Consider the following 23254-nt stretch of genomic DNA (forward strand, 5'->3'; position numbering starts at 1 on the left):
GGTCCATGTGTTCCGATTATGACGCTAAATTAATAAAACACAAGGCATCTCATACCATATGTAAACTCGGTGTTTACATATGGTATGAGATGCAATTATTTGTGTATTTCTATTTAAAGACAAAATATTTCTAATTCCGAATGACATCTAAACAAAATATAAATATAAAGTGCAGTTGCGATATCGTAGGTACAAACGAGAAAATTAAGCAAACCTTTCCCATACTTGATTGCCATTTTCTATTGTTTTATAAAAAATATAAATAATATAATAGAAAAGCTAGCTAGCTAGCTAATTATGTTTGTCATCAAAACATACTTTGATGATAAACATAATTATATTTAAATTGAAATTGTATTAAATTACAAAAAAATCTACAAATTTATGCTATAGTAAAATAACCATCTACCTATTTTTCAAATAAAGTAAAATGTTTATATATCGCTTATAATATTTTTTTCCTTCCGTCTATTTGTTTTAGGTTAATGCACGAATGGTAGATCTTTTTTTTTCGGATTGTGTAATACTGTTGGCCTTACTGGCCTCTACAGCGTCACCGGGCGGGATGGGCGAGTTGAACTCAACCGGATGTTGGGAGCCATACAGGGCTCAAGAGAGACGGACGTCCTAAGGGGGCCTCCTGTGAGGCCGGACCTCGGCTTAGGACTCCGTTGAAATCGGGAGGGAGGGACGTGAGCATTATAAGCGCCGTCATACGCCTAAGCGTTGACGGGACGTAACGTAAGAGGGTCGTCGACCCCGCCGGCGGGGTCGGTGTGTGTCGTTTGTGTTCCCTAACAAGTGCATGTTGGCAGCGGTGAGTCTATCGACTGTATCGAGTAGGACGTGCTTAGGTCGCCTACGGGTCCTTTTAGGTAGCTCTAAGAGGCTATACATGCACGCCTTAGAGATAAGCGGGTTAGCGTGTTGCGACGCTTTATCGAAATATCTTATAGAGAGGTCTTTGAATAGTCTGGCTATTGATTCTATTTTGAAATCTTTATGTAAGTCTATGTTACGCATATACCACGGGCGAATGGTAGATCAGCGTAATAAGCATAAGTGACAAATCGCTAATACTAACTATCTTCCTTTGTTTTTTTTAGTGTATAACATATCTATACTTTTTTAAGCGGGTTAGCGTGTTGCGACGCTTTGTCGAAATATCTTATAGAGAGGTCTTTGAATAGTCTGGCTATTGATTCTATTTTGAAATCTTTATGTAAGTCTATGTTACGCATATACCACGGGCGAATGGTAGATCAGCGTAATAAGCATAAGTGACAAATCACTAATACTAACTATCTTCCTTTGTTTTTTTTAGTGTATAACATATCTATACTTTTTAAAATCATTAATAATATCACTTTTGACCTAATAAATTCATATACAAAAAATGATAGTGCAGACTATGCCTTTTCTAAAAGCGCAACTTATAATTACAATGGCAACATCATGTAATACGTCATCAGCTGAAAATTGTAGCCCTACCTTTTATTTCTAGTTGTCATAACTGTCTACTTCGGCTGTAATTCCTTATAGCCGGATATTATCATTGTTAATCGAATAAGAATCTTTTAGATATCCCACAACAACATGGGAGACTCCCTTGATGGGAGCGAAAATGCCCCCGAGGCTCAAAATATAGTGGTAGTTGAATTTCAAGATTTTGCAAACTATTTGCGTCGAGCTGCAACGGTACTTTTACCTGAGGATGACATCGTTCCACCGGCTCTCACCGCTGCACTTGACGACAAAGTGAATCAAGATTGCATTAGAAAATTTATAACAGATCCACAAGTTGCATCGCTGTATGTTCAGCGATTTTCATTGAAAGGTATGCGCACATAAGGCTATCGATCGCATGAGATCTTTATTCTACTGCATTGACGCATTATGCAAATTATATCTTACCCACATATGAGTAATGACTCATAGAAATCAAATAAATGAACTGCCAATGATCATAGACATAGTTTTGTTTTGTATAAAATAGCTAAAATTATACTAAATTTCGTATATTCATCATTTTTTTAAATCGAAAATTCATATGTATGACTTATCATAACTATAAAATACTGGCGTTCGTTATAGTTTTGATAAATTATTATATAGTAGGATTTTTTGCTTTTCTGTAAAGACATAAATTGAATTAAACATAAATAATATTTAGTATCTATTTATTATATGGTTTTATTTTACAGAGGATGACAATGAACAGCCAACAGAAGGGGAGGAAGAAAAAGAGGCTGTCTCATACCAAATTAGCAATGAGGTATATTTGAAATTACTAAAAAAATGCAAAGTATATTTTAAATTAAAATATTAAAGTATATTTTAAATCATAGGTGCATTTCACATCACCTCGAGTTGCTGCTTTCGTCTGCATCAAGCGTGGTATTGTGATTGAAGCTGACAAGTCCATCCACAGTCAACTGCGCCTCATCAACTTATCTGATGGATCTCCATATGAAACCCTTCATGCTTTTATCAGCAAGACCATGGCTCCATTCTTCAAAAGCTACGTCAAAGAAAGTGGCAGAGCTGACAGGTATATTCCATTACTATAAAAAATATTGTCATATTGCAGGTATTATTTATACATTTAATGCTTTAATTTTATACAGAGATGGAGATAAAATGGCACCATCTGTTGAAAAGAAAATTGCAGAGCTAGAAATGGGCCTGCTACATCTACAACAAAATATTGATATTCCTGAAATTACTCTTCCTGTTCATCAACTTGTTGCTGCAGTCATTAAAAGGTTTGGTAACAAATGTGTTGCATTGCGCATGTGTGCAAAAGTTACATAGTACAATATATGACAATGTCTTAATGTAAACCTTCTTCTAGGGCTGCTGATGAAGGTCGCAAGCCCCGTGTTGCAGATTTTGGTGATAAAGTAGAAGACTCAACATTTCTCAATCAATTACAAAATGGTGTTAATCGTTGGATCAAAGAAATTCAAAAGGTTTTTATATTTCAAAAGTTAAATTTGATCAAAGTTTTAACATACCACAATATCAAAAGAATAATATCCAGTATATTATTATTCATATTGTGAACAATAATTTTAAATAATTAAATTAAATTTAAAAGTAATAATAATGTCCTCCAGACTGAATTTGGCCACGGCTGCCACCCTCAAGAGAGAATAGCCAACTGTGCAGGACATATTATAGTGCACAAGTGTGTGCGCAAACACAGGTGCACTCTCTATTCCCTTACTCTCATAATCCGATGGGACCGCAAACCAACATGACCGGAAAGAGTTCAGGTGCAGAACCAACGGCTTTATGTGCTTTCCAAGGCACGGAGGTGTACACACTTCAAACTCCATAGATAGTCTTTTGAATTAATTAAAAATAAAGGACTTAAAAAACATAATGTATACTTTGTTGTATAGGTTTCTTTGGTTGGAAGCACCAAATTTTAATATGAGGAAATATAAATGTTCAATTCTTACCTTATAGGCTTCTAGTCCAAACAGGCATAAATTACATCCCCAATGTCACGTAGGATAGAGAAGACATGATTACATCATCAATTATATTTAAACAATCATAATAGTATAAGTTACAGCCTGATTACTATGATTATTCCTTTTAATATATTTAAACAGAAAATCATAATGTAATGAATAATAAGTTATCATTGTTAAAATTTTATTATATAAATATATAACTGCAGTGAAAATTATATTAATTTAATACCATTTAGGTTACCAAACTTGACCGTGATCCATCCAATGGCACAGCTCTGCAAGAAATATCTTTCTGGCTCAACCTTGAGAGGGCACTTCATCGCATACAAGAAAAAAGGGAGAGCATTGAGGTATTTATACATCATTAAATAATATAACATGAAGTAAATATTGATTGCAATTCTTTACTAATCAAACTTTTGTAACAGGTTGCCTTGACTCTGGATATCCTAAAATACGGCAAGAGATTTCATGCTACAGTGTCCTTTGATACAGACACAGGCCTCAAACAAGCTCTTGCAACTGTATCTGATTACAACCCCCTTATGAAAGATTTTCCTATCAATGATCTGCTCAGTGCAACGGAACTGGAAAGGATTAGGTATGTTTGTGTAGAAATAATTTTGGATTGAATATATAAATATATTCTTTTCTCCTAATTGTAACTCCAGATGGCTGAATGGTTAGAAGTTATAACCGAACCGACTGAAACAGCCTGTGAATGTCCCACTGCTGGGTTAAAGGCCTCCTCTCCTCATTTTGAGGAGAAGGCTTGGAGCTTATTCCACCACGCTGCTCCAATTCGGGGTGGTGGAATACACATGTTGCAGAATTTCAGTGAAATTAGACACATGCAGGTTTCCTCACAATGTTTTCCTTCACCGTAAAGCACGAGATGAATTATAATCACAAATTAAGCACATGAAAATTCAGTGGTGCTTGCCCGGGTTTGAACCCACGATCATCGGTTAAGATTCACGCGTTCTTACCACTGGGCCATCTCAATTTAGAAGTTATAAATGTGTTGATAATTCATCTCCTTGTTTGTCAATGTCAACTGCTGACCAACTGGTCATTTTATGTTTATTCCCAAACAGTGATATTTTGGGACATTAGCAATACTTGTACTAAGAATGTTTCAGTGAGTCCTCTTTATTATAGGTTTATATTCAATTCTATGGTTGTGAGTCCTTTGATAATAAAAATATTTCCTTTATTAATATGCATATAAGCAAAACTTTTATTTCAATGAAGGATTACAAATAAGCAAACTTAAGGTTGCTCTGTACACGAAGAAACAACATTTAAAGTTTATTATTCCACACTTTCTTATTACTTTGTTTACTGAATAATTATTTTTTAAAACATCAAATCTTTTTTTAAACGTCATTTCTAAATTTTTTTAATTATCACACATACTATTACCAAAACTTAAATGCCAGTATCGAGGGAAACTTAGAACATTAAAGAAATATTACAATTATTTCTTGACATACATATTTAAAAATATATGCTGGTCTAACATTTGAGATCAATAGACTTTGTCACTGTTTAACAGATAACTATGAAAGATAAGCTAAGTTTTATACTTTGACAACATTTGGTTATAACTCGCTGCTAGATGGCGCTGACACATCAACTTCTATACCATACAAAGAACTGCTTTGATTATTAGTGTTTATACACAAGCAGCACAGTCTGCTTGGTTTTGATTGTACAATAAAATATTCGTGCCTGCTGCGTGTCCGCAAAATTACTATGAAAAATAAATTAAACTAAATTTATCTTTAGATTGGCTGTGCAACAAATCTTCTCACATCTGCGTAAAATTCGGTCTACTAAATATCCCATACAGCGTGGCCTCCGGCTCGTCGAAGCTATATCTCGTGACTTGGGACAGCAGCTCCTAAAGGTGACATAATGCATTATGGTACCAAGTACAATCACGATGAATGTCGACATCATAAAAAATTAAGAATATATCTTTGTTTATTATAATTAATTTGTAAGCATATAAGTCTTACAAATTAATTGATGGCAATTTTTATGTGACAATTGGACATATTTTTTTTTTTATAGAATAGGAAGGTGGACGAGCATATGGGCCACCTGATGGTAAGTGGTCACCAAACGCCCTTAGACATTGGCATTGTAAGAAATGTCAACCATCGCTTATAGCCAATGCGCCACCAACCTTGGGAACTAAGATTTTATGTCCCTTGTGCCTGTAATTACACTGGCTCACTCACCCTTCAAACCGGAACACAACAATATCAAGTATTGCTGTTTTGCGGTAGAATATCTGATGAGTGGGTGGTACCTACCCAGACGAGCTTGCACAAAGCCCTACCACCAGTAATTTAGCATTTGGAAGAAATCCAAATGAGCAAGGCTTGACCTTAAATCGCCAACCAAACTACTTATAAAAATAATTTTCGTAGGTGCTGGGAACTCGACGCCTGATGCATATACCGTTTGAGGACTTCGAACGTGTCATGACCCAGTGCTTCGAAGTGTTCTCCTGCTGGGACGACGAATACGAAAAACTACAGGGTCTGCTGAGGTAACAGCCCTACCACATATGCTAAGCTGGTAATGTTAAAAATGGAGGATAGTTATTAGTAACTCCGAGCGCTCCGTCCGCAGAGACATCGTGAAGAAGAAGCGCGACGAGCACCTGAAGATGGTGTGGCGGGTGTCGCCCTCGCACAAGCGGCTGCAGGCGCGCATGGAGCACATGCGGCGCTTCCGCCGGCACCACGAGCAGCTGCGCACCGTCATGCTGCGGGTACGACCGGCCCCGGCCTGCCGGCCACTGCGCGGGCGCCCACCTAACGCTGTGTGTGCCGCAGGTGCTGCGCCCGCGGGCCACCGCCAGCGCGGAGGGCGGCGCGGGCGGGGAGCCCCCGCAGCCGCACTCGCTCACCATGGACGCGGCAGACGCCAACGCCATCGCCGAGGTGAGCTCGTTGACTGACACGGATACTTTCTTTCTATCTAATCAATATCTCGTGTCAAACGTGACTACTTTCCCTATTTCCTTAATTGCAACAACACTAATGACGGATTGTCCGAACTCGAGGTGAACTTGGCGTACGAGAACGTGAAGGAAGTGGACTGCCTGGACATCTCCCGCGAGGGCTGCGACGCGTGGGAGGCGGCCGTGCGGCGCTACGAGGACCGGATCGGTGAGTGGGGCGCGGAGGGGGGGCGAGGTAGTGGGAGTGGTAGTGCAGCGCTAACCCCGCGTGCCCGCAGACCGCGTGGAGACGCGCATCACGGCGCACCTGCGCGACCAGCTGGGCACGGCCAAGAACGCCAACGAGATGTTCCGCATCTTCTCGCGCTTCAACGCGCTGTTCGTGCGCCCGCACATCCGCGGGGCCATCCGCGAGTACCAGACGCAGCTCATCCAGCGCGTCAAGGACGACATCGAGGCGCTGCACGAGAAGTTCAAGGTACGCTTTGAGATTCCGGGCTCTACTCGGGGATTTTCGACAGAACAACCATACATTATTTTAGATCTCGACCATTGATTTACAGTTTAATTACAATTTAGCCGTAAAACATATATAGAAAGAAGTTGTTAATATAACATGTGATTCACCCCCGCCCTGGCCACAGGTCCAGTACCCGCAGTCGAAGTGCAGCCGGCTGTCGCTGGTGCGCGACCTGCCGCCCGTGGCCGGCTCCATCATATGGGCCAAACAAATCGACCACCAACTCACCGCGTACTTGAAACGTGTCGAGGACGTGCTAGGTACCTTTGGGTCATGTTATTATAGACATTGTCATAGTTAACAATTATATTAGCAAAACAAAACACTTCTACTGTTAATTTATAGGTAAAGGCTGGGAAAACCATATTGAGGGACAAAAGCTAAAAGCAGATGGTGACAGCTTCCGACTCAAACTGGACACTCAGGAAGTGTTCGATGATTGGGCACGTAAGGTAAGATAAACTCCAACAAAAAAATAAAATAAAATTTTGATAAATTGTTCGCAATACTATAATTTTCTCAATTTTCACAGGTCCAGCAACGTAACTTGGGCGTATCGGGTCGGATCTTCGCAATAGAATCGGTCCGCGCCCGCTCCAGTAAGACCGGCACCGTGCTCAAGCTGAAGGTCAACTTTTTGCCGGAAATCATTACTCTTTACAAGGAAGTGCGCAACCTCAAGAATTTGGGATTCAGGTCAGTGTGTATTTTTCATATATATAAAGGTGGAAAACGAGCCGAATAGCTGGGCTGCCTGATGATGATAACATCTACCCAGACGAAGACTGCTTTGTGCAGGCCCCATCTCCTGTTTAAATGGCTTAAATTTAACGATTAATAAACACTAGAAATAGTCATTTTTACAATTTTATTAAATTGAAAATATGTTTTTATATTACAGAGTACCCCTCGCCATCGTCAACAAAGCCCACCAAGCGAATCAGCTTTATCCTTTCGCGATATCGCTCATCGAAAGCGTTCGCACTTACGAACGTACGCTCGAAAAGGTATTTATTTTATTATCTGTAACATTTTTTATAAGAATATGCCATCATACTCACAACGTAAGCACCACGAAATAATATAGAATAACAATAGTTGTCACTTCTGTATGCCTTCTCAGTACATCAAGAAGGGAAATGATAATACACTTGATATATATTATAATGACGTCACTAACACATGTGTATTTAATTTATGCAGCTAAATAATAGGAATCATACAAAGGTAGCTTATTTACAGGCCGCATGATATTAATAAAATGCTTGAAAAACTAAGCACTTTTTGCTTTTTTTTTTATTAATGTGCATATTATACTAAAGCTTGATTATTTGCATTGTTATTGAAAGTATAAAACTTTTATATCAATGCCGTATTCTACATTGTGTGTAATTTATTATTTAAAGTTTGTAAATAAGCATAGCTTCTCCTAGATAGTGCAAATTGGCTTCGATTTTTTAATGATATATTGGTATTTTTGTATGAATATGTTTTAATTATTTGTTGTATTTCAGATCCGTGATAAGGCGTCGATAATACCGCTGGTGGCGGGGCTTCGTCGTGATGTTTTATTCCAAGTTTCCGAGGGCATGGCTCTGGTGTGGGAGTCGTACAAACTCGATCCGTACGTGCAGAAACTAAGCGAAGTCGTACTGCTATTCCAAGAAAAGGTAAGAAAAATAATTTATATATATATATATATAAATGTTAGGTTTTGTATGTAAGTACTCTGGCACATGGGAGTTACTATAATTTTGTACCATTTTCGGTAAAGAATTATGTATTTATACATAAGCACATGACTCGTTGTTGATCACGAAGTATGTAATGTATATGGTATTTATATATAAACAGGTAGAGGATCTGCTGGCTGTGGAAGAACAAATATCCGTGGACGCTCGTTCGCTGGAGACCTGCCCTTACTCCGCGCAGAGCTTGGCGGACATTCTGAGCCGGCTGCAGCGAGCCATCGACGACCTGTCCCTGCGCCAGTACAGCAACCTGCATCTGTGGGTGCAGCGCCTGGACGAAGAGGTAATATCAATACAATTGATAATGAAAAATACAATACAGTTTTGTTTGCTGAAACTGTCATGTGATTCCGGCAGAGTAGAACAGCGCCACCCCATATCGGGTCGTAGGTGACGTAAGTTAGGATGATTTTTGATAAGTGGATTCATTAGTCATTAGCGCCTCGACCTGAGTCATTCATATAGTGGTGGGGAGTCAAACAAATGTAAAAGCGTTACCAAGGAAATGCCCGCACGAAACAATGAAAGTGCAAAATTTGTTCCATACATTTTACACTGTATGTGTAATAAGCGCAATCGAATGATGAATGTATACTAAAAGGGATTTATTTTGCAGGTCGAAAAGAGCCTTGCGGCTCGGTTGCAAGCGGGTATCGAAGCTTGGACCATGGCTCTGTTAGGCAAGACCAATGAGCTCGATCTCTCTATGGATACATATTCTCCCACTGAACAAACCCACAAACCCGGCGGAGAACCTCAGGTAATGTTTGCGTATTAAATACATTGTAAACCTTATGTTAATTAAATACTAATTGAAAACAAACATTAACATTCATTCCTTTCATTTTTCATTCATTTCATTCTTTATTAATAATAATATATTTTAACTAGATTGCACTGTCTCCAGCAACATAAATGTTTGCAAATCAGTTGGATTTCTTATTTAAATTTGAATAAAGATTTTGGACCCAAACATACTAATAAGACGAGTAAAGTAAAGGCTTTTAACACATCCGTGGCGGTTGCACAGATCGGTCGCGTGGTGCACGAGGTGCGCATCACCAACCAGCAGATGTACCTGTTCCCGTCGCTGGAGGAGGCGCGCTTCCAGCTCATGCGCCAGATGTTCGCTTGGCAGGCCGTGGTCACTAGCCAGCACCGTCTGCAGAGTACCAGGTATATTTTAAATATTTATATATTTATTTTTGCACCAAACTACTAAGGGTAGAGTGATATAGGGTATTTTAATGAGACGGCTTGTACCTCCCGCGAATACTATGCGACTTGAAGTGAACATATTATAGCAGAATTAACTGCTACCAATATAAGTTTCCTCAATTATGTAAAACGAAAAATGTTGAAACGTTTGTTTATATATATTGTTAATAATTTAATTAAATATTATCGGCAGATATCAAGTGGGCGTTGCGCGAGCGCAAACCGCAACATACAGGAACTTGCTGACCAAACTACCCGGCGGATCCTCTCCCCTCGAAAATGCATACGACGCCATCGAGCAGAAGATATCGCAAGTGCGCGAATACGTCGATGAATGGCTTCGGTATATAGTTTTTTTTATTTTATTTAAATAATCGATTAGAAATTAATTTTTAACCTCTTTTTGACATTGTTGATTCGACAATCGAAGGCAAAAGATACGACATTGTTTAACTAATGAACCGCTAAGCAACGATAATAAGTAAGGCCGCGAATGTCTTATAAAACATAAATAATCGTTCACAGCTATCAAGCCCTGTGGGACCTCCAGCCGGAGAGCCTGTACGGGAGACTCGGAGAAGACATCACTCTATGGATTAAATGCCTCAATGATATAAAGTAACGTTTTCATTATAATTTATATTAAAAATACCAGATCACTACGATCGCGTGTCAATTAAGAAAAGTTACAGTAATGGCGAAATTTGGATTGCTAAATATAATTTATTATTTCGTTAATTTGAATTAAAATGAGCGCCAAGTGGCGCCGCTAAGCGTGCGTACCCGCCGGCCGCAGGAAGTCCCGCACGACGTTCGACACGTCGGACACGCGGCGCGAGTACGGGCCCGTCGTCATCGACTTCGCGCGCGTGCAGAGCAAGGTGGCGCTCAAGTACGACGCCTGGCACAAGGACGTGCTCGGCAAGTTCGGCGCGCTGCTCGCCGGCGAGATGGTGCAGTTCCACGCGCGCCTCGCCAAGTCGCGCGGGCAGCTCGAGCAGCAGACCATCGGTGCGTGACACACGCAACCCCCCCCCCCCCCCACACACACACACACACCCGGCCCGCCTCTAGCGCCCGCTGTTACAGAGGCCGCCTCCACGAGCGACGCCGTGTCGCTCATCACGTACGTGCAGCAGCTGAAGCGGGAGGTGCTGGCGTGGGAGAAGCAGGTCGACGTCTACAGGGAAGCGCAGCGCATTCTCGAGAGGCAGAGGTCCGTCTTATTCCTTCTCGTTTTATTTATTATTATTATTATATATTATTAATTTTGTATCGTTGTCGTATATAATGTCGGAATGTGTCGCTTAGATTCCAATTCCCCGCGCAATGGCTGCACGTGGACAACATCGAGGGCGAGTGGAGCGCCTTCAACGAAATTATGCGCAGAAAGGATTCTTCTATCCAGACTCAAGTGAGACACTGTCCTGTCCTATTTTTTAAGATTGTCGGAAGAACAAATTAAACTAACAACACATACATACTTAGTATATAATACACTAAAAAATCCTCCTGATCCAATTACATGTTAAAATAATGTACATAGACATTAATATCATTATATAACTTCCTAGGTGGCATCGTTGCAACAAAAGATCGTCGCCGAAGACAAAGCAGTGGAAGCTCGTACGCTGGAGTTCCTCGGCGAGTGGGAACGCAGCAAGCCCACGGACGGCTCCACTAGGCCCGAAGACGCGCTGACCAGACTGCAAGCCATGGAGACGCGGTACACCAGGCTCAAGGACGAGAGAGATAACGTGGCCAAGGCGAAGGAGGCCTTGGAGCTACATGACACGGGTTTGTTTACTCGCCACAGCAGGAATATAGTATTCATGCTGTGTGAAATATATATATATATATATATATATATGTATATATATATATATAATAGCAATGACTTATTTAAATACAATGCTACTGTCCGCATTATAAGAATACAAAATTAATTAAAACTATAATTCACAGGTAGTTCAGTGAACAATGAACGTATGACGGTAGCACTGGAGGAACTGCAAGATTTACGTGGAGTTTGGAGTTCACTTAGCAAGATTTGGACTCAAATAGATGATATTCGAGAGAAACCGTGGCTCTCGGTTCAACCCAGAAAGCTGAGGTAAGCTGTTATTGAACTTATCACAAATTTTCTAAAATATGAAACCTCAATAGCTACTGACATATCACTGCCTATCAGAAGTGATGATAGGAGATGCTGTAGAGATTCGACCTCAACCCAACAGCTATTGATACCACTCTTTACCTGAGCTGGGCTTTCAATTTGATGCGAAAGTAAAGTAAAACAATTGTTGGCAATTAATTTAATGTTCACATTTCAAAGAATACTTACTATATTTAAAAGATACATTAAAAATAAAATTTAGGTTCTTTTAATATACATTTTTTGGGTTTTATCCCTTAGACAACAATTGGAAGCGATGCTCAACGAGCTGAAAGAACTACCGGCGCGACTGCGTATGTACGACAGCTACGAATATGTTCGCAAGTTGCTTCAATCTTACACTAAAGTGAGTTACTCGTGTTTAAATAAGATATATTTGCCCTGGCCTTAAAATAATGATTACGTTCGCTTAACGCTTGTATCCCGATCCGATCGCAGGTGAACATGCTGATCGTGGAGCTGAAGTCGGACGCGCTGAAGGAGCGGCACTGGCGCCAGCTGTGCCGCGCGCTGCGCGTGGACTGGGCGCTGTCCGAGCTGTCGCTGGGGCAGGTGTGGGACGCCGACCTGCTGGCCAACGAGCACACCGTGCGCGACGTGGTCTCCGTGGCGCAGGGCGAGATGGCGCTCGAGGAGTTCCTCAAGCAGGTGCGCGAGTCCTGGCAGAGCTACGAGCTCGACCTCATCAACTACCAGGCCAAGTGCAAGATCATCCGCGGCTGGGACGACCTCTTCAACAAGGTCAAGGAGCACATCAACAGCGTCGCCGCCATGAAGCTGTCGCCCTACTACAAGGTATGCTTTACGCTCTTTTTTCTGGTGCTAATTGCGACATATTTTTCGCGAATTAATTATTAAATACTTTATTAGGTGTTCGAGGAGGAAGCCTTGACTTGGGAGGAGAAACTGAACCGTATCAACGCTCTGTTCGACGTCTGGATTGACGTCCAGCGTCGTTGGGTATACCTGGAGGGAATTTTCAGTGGCTCTGCAGATATCAAGACCTTGTTACCGGTTGAAACTAGCCGCTTCCAGAGTATAAGGTAAATACAAACATTCTATATATTATTGATTTAGTTTAGTTGCAGTGGTTACATTGCAATGACTAATCTGTTGTTCCCGTTTCTTACTGAATACAAATTAATGCTAATAATGTTGTAATAGCAAAATTTTAGTGATTTTATTTTTTTCTAGTTCTGAATTCCTTGGCCTAATGAAAAAGGTCGGCAAATCCCCAATGGTGATGGATGTCCTCAACATACCCGGCGTGCAACGCTCCCTGGAGCGGCTAGCGGACTTGCTGGGCAAGATACAGAAGGCGTTAGGAGAATACCTGGAGAGAGAGAGGAGCAGCTTCCCGCGGTATGTTGTATTGAATTATCACTCTGTATTGTTACATAATAAACACGTCGTTTTATAGTGCGCGAGTAACAAGAATAGTCTCCAATAAGACATTTAATGACAATTATTGTATTTCAGTTTCTACTTTGTCGGCGACGAGGATCTCTTGGAAATTATTGGTAATAGCAAGAACATCGCTCGGCTTCAGAAGCATTTCAAAAAGATGTTCGCGGGAGTCGCGGCCATCATTCTGAACGAGGACAACACCGTCATCAACGGCATAGCCTCGCGGGAGGGCGAGGAGGTAGGAATCCACCCAGTCACTCCACATCGACTTTCCGGGTACCGAGAGAGGTAATGACACGAGCCGTGCCCGGCAGGTGTACTTCACGTCGCCGGTGTCGACGGTGGAGAACCCGAAGATCAACTCGTGGCTGTCCATGGTGGAGCGCGAGATGCGCGTGACGCTGGCGTGCCGCCTCAAGGACGCCGTGTACGACGTCAAGCAGTTCAAGGACGGGAACGTCGACCCGCAGAAGTTCATCGACTGGTGCGACAAGTACCAGGTGAGCAGAGCTGACCCCATGTCACCGCCTAACTGTGACATCAATTCCATCGCGCACGAAGATATTGGCAGTTTTTTTCTGTGTCGCCCCTCCAAAATATTGAATTGTTTACCAGTAACCGCTTCATGTACAACTTTTAAAACGAGGCGTGAAGACTAGTGCATTCTTTCCGACCGTACTGGCCGTCGTTGCGTTTGAACCCTACTACCACTTACCATCAAATGGAATAGAGTCATTTGCCTTCCCGGCTATTATAAAAAAAACCCCCTGCTCGGTCCTCAGGCGCAGATCGTGGTGCTGGCCGTGCAGATCCTGTGGTCGGAGGACGTGGAGGCGGCGCTGGCGGGGGGGACGGACCTGCATCGCGTGCTGCAGCACGTGGAGAACATGCTCAACATACTGGCCGACTCCGTGCTGCAGGAGCAGCCGCCGCTGCGCAGGAGGAAGCTCGAACATCTCGTGAGTGGCGGCGCCTCGTCTTTGGTGATATATTGTGCAAAATTATTCTATTTCACTTTTTATATAATTTCCGTGCAGATCAACGAGTTCGTGCACAAGCGGACGGTGACGCGGCGACTGATAGCGTCCGAAGTGAACAACTCCCGATCCTTCGAGTGGCTGTGCGAGATGCGTTTCTACTTTGATCCTAGAAATAATGACGTGAGTTGTAGCATTTAGTATTTTTTTTTTTTTTACAATTAATAGGCCAGCGTCTGACCGTTGACTTGCCTGATGCTAAGCATCGACACGGTCTAAGATGTAGCACGCTTGCCTATAAGAAACCTGTTTACTCTGGATTTGAAGACACCAACATTGTACCTATCAGGAAATACGGACTCGGGCAAAGCATTCCATAGTTTCGCAGTGCGAATGATGAATGTAGATTCAAAGCGCTTCGTACGTAGGCGGGGAATTTCCACTGTGTACCTATGGCGCTTTGATCGCGTTCGCCTGGCCGTTCGATAGTAAAAGGGGGCGGGAGTAAAGTATAATCCATTGTTTAGTATAATCGTGAGTTGTAACATTGGCGTTAGATTGTTATAAATTATGATTACACGAGTAACCTTTGTACTGCAGGTGCTACAACAACTGACGATCCACATGGCAAACGCTAAATTCCTCTACGGCTTCGAATATCTGGGCGTACAAGACCGCCTGGTGCAAACGCCGCTGACGGATCGCTGCTACCTCACTATGACCCAAGCGCTGGAGGCGAGACTCGGAGGATCTCCATTCGGTAAATACTACTTACCTTTTATTTGTATATACATATATATATAGGTAACATACTTGATATTACTTCAGTACATTACACTAGCATTATTTATTCCCAAACATCTACTACCATTTTTCCAATATATATGTATGTATAATCGTACTAAATACTTTTATGATCTCATTAGTAAAAAAGTGTTTTTAAAATGTTTTGTGATTAACAACTAGTGTCTATAATACTCAGGCCCCGCCGGTACGGGTAAGACGGAGTCGGTGAAAGCGCTCGGCAACCAGCTCGGCCGCTTCGTCTTGGTGTTCAACTGCGACGAAACCTTCGATTTCCAAGCCATGGGAAGAATCTTCGTTGGTCTTTGTCAGGTTCGTTATTTATAATCGCTAAGTAACTGTGGTGTTTACATTAATTGTGTACATAAACAGCGGTACTAACAGAGTACGGTTAGTGCGTCAGCGACACAGACTTAATTATTACTATTTTAAAAATAATTATATAATAACTACTGTATATATAATAAATCTGTCACTGATCGCTGTCTGTACATAAAAGATATATGAGTAATACCATTGCTAGGGACCTTTATCAACGCAATAGAACCCAAAACAATGATTGTTAGAATTTTTGTCTGTTTGTCTATTTATGTTGTTTAGTCTTGCTTATCTGTTAATCTTAGGAACGGCTTAACGGATTTGAATGTGGTTTTCACTATTGTGGCTAACTTCACTTATAATTTTGTGTTTGTTTTATTTCAATCGGTTTATAAATAATAAATTTATGTCAATTAAAAGAATCACGTCGATTTTATTCGATACAATTGCTATAAAATAACTGTCCTCCAATGTAAGTTGAACTCAAATCTATATTATCAATCATATTAAATAGGGTTCAGCTTATGCCGGTAAACATCGGTTAACTCGCCCATGCGTACATATTCGTCTATCTTTTAAGGTTGACTATAACCTTTTGTATGGTAATCAAATTTAATATAAAATCATGCATTATTTGCAGTCGTTTTATATAAAATATTAATTCTTACGAAAGGTATCGAGATGAGACCGAAAATAGACATAGACAGTTCAGTTCTTAGTATGTTTTATAGTTTTGATATATTATTACAACGGGTAGTTGAGTTGGTAGTTTGAAAATACTCATAAAACAGGGAAAGACATTCAAGTATGTCGGAATAGATTTAAGGGAATTATGTTTTTCTCGTGTATGATTCCAATTGTATGTTGCCCTATCTAGTGCGGCAAGAACCGAATAAACACTAATAAAACACTTATAAATATCCCACGAAAATAAAATTAAAAATGTTGTATATACTGGAATACTATAAGTCTACTCTTAGTGATTTTTTTAAGTTATACGCGAGTGAATCCGCGGGCACATCTAGTAGATAATATAATGCGTGCATGACACAAAAACAAATGTGACGTCTTGTTTTTGTTTTTAACATATTTTATTTAAATACACAGGTGGGCGCTTGGGGTTGTTTCGACGAGTTCAATCGTCTCGAAGAAAGAATGCTCTCCGCTGTGTCGCAACAAGTTCAGACTATTCAAGAAGCCCTTAAGAGTCACCAGGAAGGAGACAATACAGGTGAATAAACTTTAATTATTGTAATGTCCTATTCTGTTTCGGTCCTGCTCCTGGAGGACCTGGATGACCTGGATATCTGTAATAGAGGTCTATGCCTATAGTGGAAACCAACACGGACACCCATATACACTTGATTGTGAATTGTTTTCCTAATTTAAAATTTATATAGTAACGTCTTGCTGTATATATAACTCATTGTGTTATTTGTTTCAGCGAAATCAATAACAGTGGAATTGGTGGGGAAGCAGGTGCGCGTCAGCCAAGACATGGCCATATTTATAACCATGAACCCTGGCTACGCGGGTCGCTCCAACCTGCCGGACAATCTCAAGAAACTGTTCCGAAGCTTGGCCATGACGACGCCCGACAGACAACTGATCGCCGAAGTCATGTTATTCAGCCAAGGGTTCAGGACTGCGGAGAAACTCGCTTGCAAGATCGTACCTTTCTTCAAGTGAGCACGATTACTGATTTTGTTTTATCTTTTAAAAACTACTCTTGAAAATATCAAATATAATATAAATAATTTATAACTTTGTACAGTCGTTTGACACTTGTTGTTTCTGATATTGTACCATAAACGCACAAACATAGATGGCGTGCAAGTCGAATCGGAAAATTTGCTTACAATCGAATTTAAGAGGTTCTCTTCTCTTTTTTGAGGAGAAGGTTTTGGAACTTATTCCACCGCACTGCGCCAATGAGGGTTGGTGGAAAATACATGTGGCAGAAATTTTAGTGAAATTACACACATGCAGGTTTCTTCGCGATGTTTTTCTTCACCGTAAAGCACGAGATGAATTATAATCACAAATTAAGCACATGAAAATTCAGTGGTACTTGCCCGAGTTTGAACCCACGATCATCGGTTAAGATTCACGCGTTCTCAACACTGAGCCATCTCGGCAGGAGACATACATACATACATACATCTTAATATTATCGTACATGTTATTATTCGCTTTTATTTTCAGACTCTGTGATGAACAGCTCTCAAATCAGTCTCATTACGACTTTGGGCTCCGTGCTCTGAAGTCGGTTCTGGTCTCCGCCGGCAACGTCAAGCGTGACCGTATACAAAAGATAAAGGTATTGCTCCCATTTCAAATACTAAAGTGATTTGTACATCTGTATTATCTCGTATATTTTATGAGTCACTTTAAACTAACGAGTCATTATCATTGCAGGAGACCCTCATCGAGCGCGGTACGGAGGCTCCCGACGAGGCTTCAATAGCCGAGTCCCTCCCCGAGCAGGACATCCTGATCCAATCCGTCTGCGAGACCATGGTGCCCAAACTTGTGGCCGAGGACATCCCTCTGCTGTTCTCCTTGCTGAACGACGTATTCCCCAACGTCGGTTACACGAGAGCTGAAATGACCGGTGAGCGAGACAGAGACGTTCGTTGATCTCTCAGTTCTTTACTACGATTTTTGCTATATATGAATAATTGTGGGTAATTTTAGGTCTGAAGAATGAAATTCGAGCGGTCTGCGCTGAAGAGTTTTTGGTTTGCGGCGAGGGAGACGAGCATGGCAACACGTGGATGGAAAAGGTAAATTACGAACGTGCTTCGTAGTAATGATAATGAATGCAATGGTTTTACGCTGAAATCAATATTAAAAACAACATTAATTTTACTAATTCGGTTAAGGATTACTAGATAACGGAGCGTCAAAAGTCACTCATCTCATCGTCAATCGATCGTGCAAATCCAAAGAGCTTAACGAAGCACTATTATTTATTATTTCCTCATCGACATGACGCATATCTGACCTCGGAGCCACCGATCTACTCGCAACCGCGACGGTCGCGGAGGAGGGGGTCGGGGGGACTCGGTTGACGAGATGCTTCCACATTAACACATTAATTAACAGAATAACATTAGCTATAAGTGTCGGTCGCTAACGCAGCCGCCCCCCCCCCCCCCCGCGCGGGTGGCGGGGGGGGCGGGCGCTTGTGACCGCGAGTGTGTGCACGCCGCCCCCTAGCGGCGCCGGGCGGGGTCGCGCGCGCAGCACAGCACGTGGATCGAGAAGGTCAGTCCGGCCCGGCGGCTCCCGTGTGTGCGCTTGTCTACCTGTCGCTCCTCATTCTTTTGTTCCCCGCTTCGAGAGTGCCCTGCCGTTATTATCTTAGCTGACTTCCGAACGAATTTAATATTTATATCGTTCGAATTATCGTAGCGCTATTTGTGATTTTTTTAATATGTTGCGACCTTAGCGTTCTCCGATTTATCCTACCGTAGTTTTAATTTGTGCTAATTAGTAGATACTAGCATGCCGGCAGCCCGGTCACACCAGTGATCGAACAAAGGAAATTAGACGTCACGCTGTCCACGATTGTTATCGTTAAATATGTATTCCTCGGTGTTAAAATTAAGCCTTTAGCTCATTCTACACATTTTTATGTTGAAACACACCGCGTAATAAATCCTTTTTTGCTGAGCACTCCTCCTCTTTGCAGACATCGCCCTATTTTAATTTCTTTTTATTTAGAATCTAAATTTAAATTGTACAGTAAATTCCAAAAGAGTCTGTATGATAGCTAAATCCAAATATTATTGAATGTACTTTTTTATTTACTTGTTCTTTCTCTTTCATTCCTATTAATTTTGATTTAAAATTTTTTACTCCATTTTCATTGTGAGTGTGGTATGTGCAGGTCCTCCAATTGTACCAGATCTGCAAGTTAAATCACGGTCTGATGATGGTCGGACCCTCGGGAAGCGGCAAGTCTACAGCCTGGCGTGTTCTGCTCAAAGCTCTGGAACGGTGAGTTTTATGTTAAACAATAATTGCCAGAATTTGATCTTTATTAGCGACACTATCGACTTATGTAATACAGGTTATTGTTTCTTTGATTTAGTTAAGTAAATTCAGGCTAGGAAAGTTAATGAATCCTTCCAAAAAAATTATAATCAATCCCATCTTCCCTTGAGCATATTTAGGGATAATAAATAATCTTTATAGTTCGAATTTGATTATTCACACAAAGTTGACAAATGTAACTTGTAAAGATATTCAAATCACGTAGGAAGGAATTAACATATTCGACCATTTATTCCAGGTTTGAGGGAGTAGAGGGCGTTGCTCACGTCATCGATCCGAAGGCGATGTCAAAGGAAACTCTGTATGGTGTACTCGACCCCAACACTCGCGAGTGGACCGACGGATTGTTTACTCATATACTAAGGTTAGTCATAGTGAAATGAATTAATTAAATTCATAATCTTTTTGTTCATAGTCAAGTCGAGTAAAATATTTTGCATTATGAGCATACTTGAAGCAGTTTAATAAGTAGTCGTACCGTGGCCCACGCAGGAAGATAATCGACAACGTGCGCGGCGAGATCAACAAGCGGCAGTGGATCATCTTCGACGGCGACGTGGACCCCGAGTGGGTGGAGAACCTCAACTCCGTGCTGGACGACAACAAGCTGCTCACGCTGCCCAACGGGGAGCGCCTGTCGCTGCCGCCCAACGTGCGCGTCATGTTCGAGGTACGGCGCTCGCCACTTGTACTCGTTTAGCTGCAGTGGGGAGGAGAAACCACCACCTTTATACACATTGGTACTGTAACGGACTGAACTGGAGACAAGATGGTGGGGAGGCGTTGTGTGATTACAGCGACCATAGCTAGTCAGGTTACCGGGGCGATGTTGTTCTCAAGTGGCATACTATTTGTATGGTGATACTGTAAAAATTATGACACATGACACAAAAAAATGATATCTAACATTGAAAAGAACATAGAAATTGGATACTTATCACATTGTATAATTGTTTAAAGGAAGATCCCTAATAATAATGTAATAATTTAGGTACAAGATCTAAAATACGCGACTCTCGCTACGGTGTCCCGCTGCGGCATGGTGTGGTTCTCGCAGGACGTGCTGTCGACGGAAATGATCTTCGAAAATTACTTACTCAGGTAAATATATATAAATATACATGGTGGTAGGGCTTTGTGCAAGCTCGTCTGGGTAGGTACCACCCACTCATCAGATATTCTACCGCAAAACAGCAGTACTTGTTATTGTTGTGTTCCGGTTTGAAGGGCGAGTGAGCCAGTGTAATTACAGGCACATGGGTCATAACATTTTAGTTCCGAAGGTTGGTGGCGCGTTGGCAAAGCATGGAATGGGATCTGATATGTTATGTTCTGTGTGCCTGTAGTCACAACGGCTCACTCAACCTTTCAACCGGAACACAACAATACTATTGTTATTTGGCGGTAGAATATTTAATGAGTCGGTGGGACATTTTATTCACAGGATCGACATATATTTCGTAGTATCGCCAACGTCTTCTTCATTTTAGGTTAAGGAATATACCCTTGGAGGACGGCGAAGAGGATTCCTTCAGCATCGTAATGGCAGCGCCGTCCGCGGGCGGAGATCAAAATGCCACCGAAAACATTTTATCACCGGCTCTTCAGGTAACGACTAAAGCTCCATTAACAAAATATTTTTCACTAGGCAAATTATAATATCTATAACGTTAGTGATATCCTTAATACCACGTGTCTCCCTGCGGGCGCAGACGCAGCGCGACGTGGCGGGCATCCTGCAGCCGCTGTTCTACGGCGACGGGCTGGTGGTGAAGTGCCTGGAGCGCGCCGCCGCGCTCGACCACATCATGGACTTCACGCGCCACCGCGCGCTGTCGTCGCTGCACTCCATGCTCAACCGCGGCGTCAGGTGCCGCCCGCCTCCGCTACGAGTGACGGTTCGGCGCTAGAGGACGGCGGTGCTAGTACAGTCTTTTCATTTTAGGAACATCCTCGCCTACAATCGACAGCATCCCGACTTCCCCATCACCAACGAGCAGCTGGAAGCCTACGTGCCGAAGTGGCTCGTGTACTCGCTGCTCTGGTCGTTCGCCGGCGACGCTAAACTAAAGGTTCTTTGATTCGATTTGTACTTTTATCGGTAGTAGCTTCCCGAAAGATAAAATTACAACCGTAATACTATTCCGCAGGACCGCAACGAACTGGGCGACTTTATAAGGTCGGCTAGCACGATGCTCCTGCCCAACTGTGGGGCGAATCAACACATCATCGATTTCGAGGTACGACGAAACGATACGAAGCGAAGTGATCGAGCGGGGTGAGTATCGAGTCCATGTTCACGTTTGCACCGTGCGCAGGTGTCCATCACGGGCGAGTGGGTGCCGTGGTCGGCCAAGGTGCCGCAGATCGAGGTGGAGACGCACAAGGTGGCGGCGCCCGACGTGGTGGTGCCCACGCTGGACACGGTGCGCCACGAGGCGCTGCTCTACACGTGGCTGGCCGAGCACAAGCCGCTCGGTACGGACCGCGACCGCCCTGCGCCGTAGTACACGTCACATGTATATCCTGTGTATATTTTTCATTCCTGTATTTCGCTCTCAGTACTCTGTGGGCCTCCCGGTTCCGGTAAGACCATGACCCTCTTCTCCGCGCTGCGAGCCCTGCCCGATATGGAGGTGGTCGGTCTCAACTTCTCATCGGCGACAACGCCCGAGCTGCTCCTCAAGACATTCGACCACTACTGCGAGTACCGCAAGACGCCCAACGGAGTCGTTTTGGCTCCCGTGCAGGTAATCATAGTAATCTAATAAAAAGTTACTACGATGCGAAGAGTTATGTAAATGTCCTAATATATTGTGAATGAGACGTATCGTTCGCTTCCAGCTCGGCAAGTGGCTCGTGCTGTTCTGTGATGAAATCAATCTGCCCGACATGGACCAGTACGGCACGCAGCGCGTCATCTCGTTCCTGAGACAGCTGCTCGAGCACAAGGGATTCTACAGATCGAGCGGTAAGGCGTTAGGTGGTCCGTAAAGCGATGGTGTCATCGCCCGGCAGCGGCAGACAGTAACAGCTCGCCCGCCCGCAGACCACTCGTGGGTGCACCTGGAGCGCATCCAGTTCGTGGGCGCCTGCAACCCCCCCACGGACCCGGGCCGCAAGCCGCTGTCGCACCGCCTGCTGCGCCACGTGCCCGTCATCTACGTGGACTACCCGGGCGAGACGTCGCTGGAGCAGATCTACGGCACCTTCACGCGCGCCATGCTGCGCATGCAGCCCGCGCTGCGCGGCTACGCCGAGCCGCTCACGCAGGCCATGGTCAAGCTGTACCTGGCCTCGCAGGAGCGCTTCACGCAGGACATGCAGCCGCACTACGTGTACTCGCCGCGCGAGATGACGCGCTGGGTGCGCGGCATCTGCGAGGCCATCCGCCCGCTGGACTCGCTCAGCGTGGAGGGGCTGGTGCGGCTCTGGGCGCACGAGGCGCTCCGGCTGTTCCAGGACCGCCTGGTCGAGGACTCCGAGAGGCAGTGGACCGAGGAGAACATCGACAACTTTGCGATGAGATTTTTCCCAGGTGCAATATACATTCAGT

The 23254-nt window shown here is 43.0% G+C and overlaps 1 protein-coding gene across 2 annotated transcripts in view; it reads left to right on the top strand.

The window, feature by feature from the left end:
- Positions 1 to 1514: 1514 nt before the first annotated feature.
- The window catches only part of LOC126773121 (dynein heavy chain, cytoplasmic), a 44303-nt gene continuing 22563 nt past the window's right edge, over positions 1515 to 23254 (top strand). For both annotated transcript variants that reach the window (XM_050493741.1, XM_050493740.1), the window contains exons 1-55: positions 1515 to 1837; positions 2205 to 2275; positions 2349 to 2551; positions 2628 to 2765; positions 2855 to 2972; positions 3722 to 3835; positions 3914 to 4086; positions 5277 to 5397; positions 5927 to 6048; positions 6132 to 6273; positions 6338 to 6445; positions 6568 to 6673; positions 6744 to 6943; positions 7110 to 7245; positions 7331 to 7437; positions 7518 to 7681; positions 7887 to 7992; positions 8500 to 8655; positions 8840 to 9019; positions 9353 to 9496; positions 9767 to 9912; positions 10148 to 10297; positions 10480 to 10572; positions 10751 to 10965; positions 11044 to 11170; positions 11266 to 11368; positions 11529 to 11751; positions 11920 to 12067; positions 12371 to 12476; positions 12569 to 12925; positions 13001 to 13173; positions 13325 to 13492; positions 13610 to 13775; positions 13852 to 14037; positions 14320 to 14496; positions 14575 to 14697; positions 15115 to 15274; positions 15497 to 15630; positions 16744 to 16867; positions 17081 to 17321; positions 17842 to 17956; positions 18055 to 18250; positions 18334 to 18422; positions 19532 to 19641; positions 19937 to 20062; positions 20191 to 20368; positions 20690 to 20799; positions 21189 to 21306; positions 21411 to 21568; positions 21644 to 21770; positions 21849 to 21938; positions 22017 to 22176; positions 22261 to 22448; positions 22543 to 22669; positions 22748 to 23236. In XM_050493741.1, the coding sequence (XP_050349698.1) occupies positions 1597 to 1837; positions 2205 to 2275; positions 2349 to 2551; positions 2628 to 2765; positions 2855 to 2972; positions 3722 to 3835; positions 3914 to 4086; positions 5277 to 5397; positions 5927 to 6048; positions 6132 to 6273; positions 6338 to 6445; positions 6568 to 6673; positions 6744 to 6943; positions 7110 to 7245; positions 7331 to 7437; positions 7518 to 7681; positions 7887 to 7992; positions 8500 to 8655; positions 8840 to 9019; positions 9353 to 9496; positions 9767 to 9912; positions 10148 to 10297; positions 10480 to 10572; positions 10751 to 10965; positions 11044 to 11170; positions 11266 to 11368; positions 11529 to 11751; positions 11920 to 12067; positions 12371 to 12476; positions 12569 to 12925; positions 13001 to 13173; positions 13325 to 13492; positions 13610 to 13775; positions 13852 to 14037; positions 14320 to 14496; positions 14575 to 14697; positions 15115 to 15274; positions 15497 to 15630; positions 16744 to 16867; positions 17081 to 17321; positions 17842 to 17956; positions 18055 to 18250; positions 18334 to 18422; positions 19532 to 19641; positions 19937 to 20062; positions 20191 to 20368; positions 20690 to 20799; positions 21189 to 21306; positions 21411 to 21568; positions 21644 to 21770; positions 21849 to 21938; positions 22017 to 22176; positions 22261 to 22448; positions 22543 to 22669; positions 22748 to 23236 (8551 nt within the window). In that variant the 5' untranslated portion in view covers positions 1515 to 1596. The remainder of the gene's footprint in view (positions 1838 to 2204; positions 2276 to 2348; positions 2552 to 2627; positions 2766 to 2854; positions 2973 to 3721; positions 3836 to 3913; positions 4087 to 5276; positions 5398 to 5926; positions 6049 to 6131; positions 6274 to 6337; positions 6446 to 6567; positions 6674 to 6743; positions 6944 to 7109; positions 7246 to 7330; positions 7438 to 7517; positions 7682 to 7886; positions 7993 to 8499; positions 8656 to 8839; positions 9020 to 9352; positions 9497 to 9766; positions 9913 to 10147; positions 10298 to 10479; positions 10573 to 10750; positions 10966 to 11043; positions 11171 to 11265; positions 11369 to 11528; positions 11752 to 11919; positions 12068 to 12370; positions 12477 to 12568; positions 12926 to 13000; positions 13174 to 13324; positions 13493 to 13609; positions 13776 to 13851; positions 14038 to 14319; positions 14497 to 14574; positions 14698 to 15114; positions 15275 to 15496; positions 15631 to 16743; positions 16868 to 17080; positions 17322 to 17841; positions 17957 to 18054; positions 18251 to 18333; positions 18423 to 19531; positions 19642 to 19936; positions 20063 to 20190; positions 20369 to 20689; positions 20800 to 21188; positions 21307 to 21410; positions 21569 to 21643; positions 21771 to 21848; positions 21939 to 22016; positions 22177 to 22260; positions 22449 to 22542; positions 22670 to 22747; positions 23237 to 23254) is intronic.

The sequence above is a fragment of the Nymphalis io genome, chromosome 14 (genome assembly GCF_905147045.1).
Source record: "Nymphalis io chromosome 14, ilAglIoxx1.1, whole genome shotgun sequence".
Lineage (NCBI taxonomy): Eukaryota > Metazoa > Arthropoda > Insecta > Lepidoptera > Nymphalidae > Nymphalis > Nymphalis io.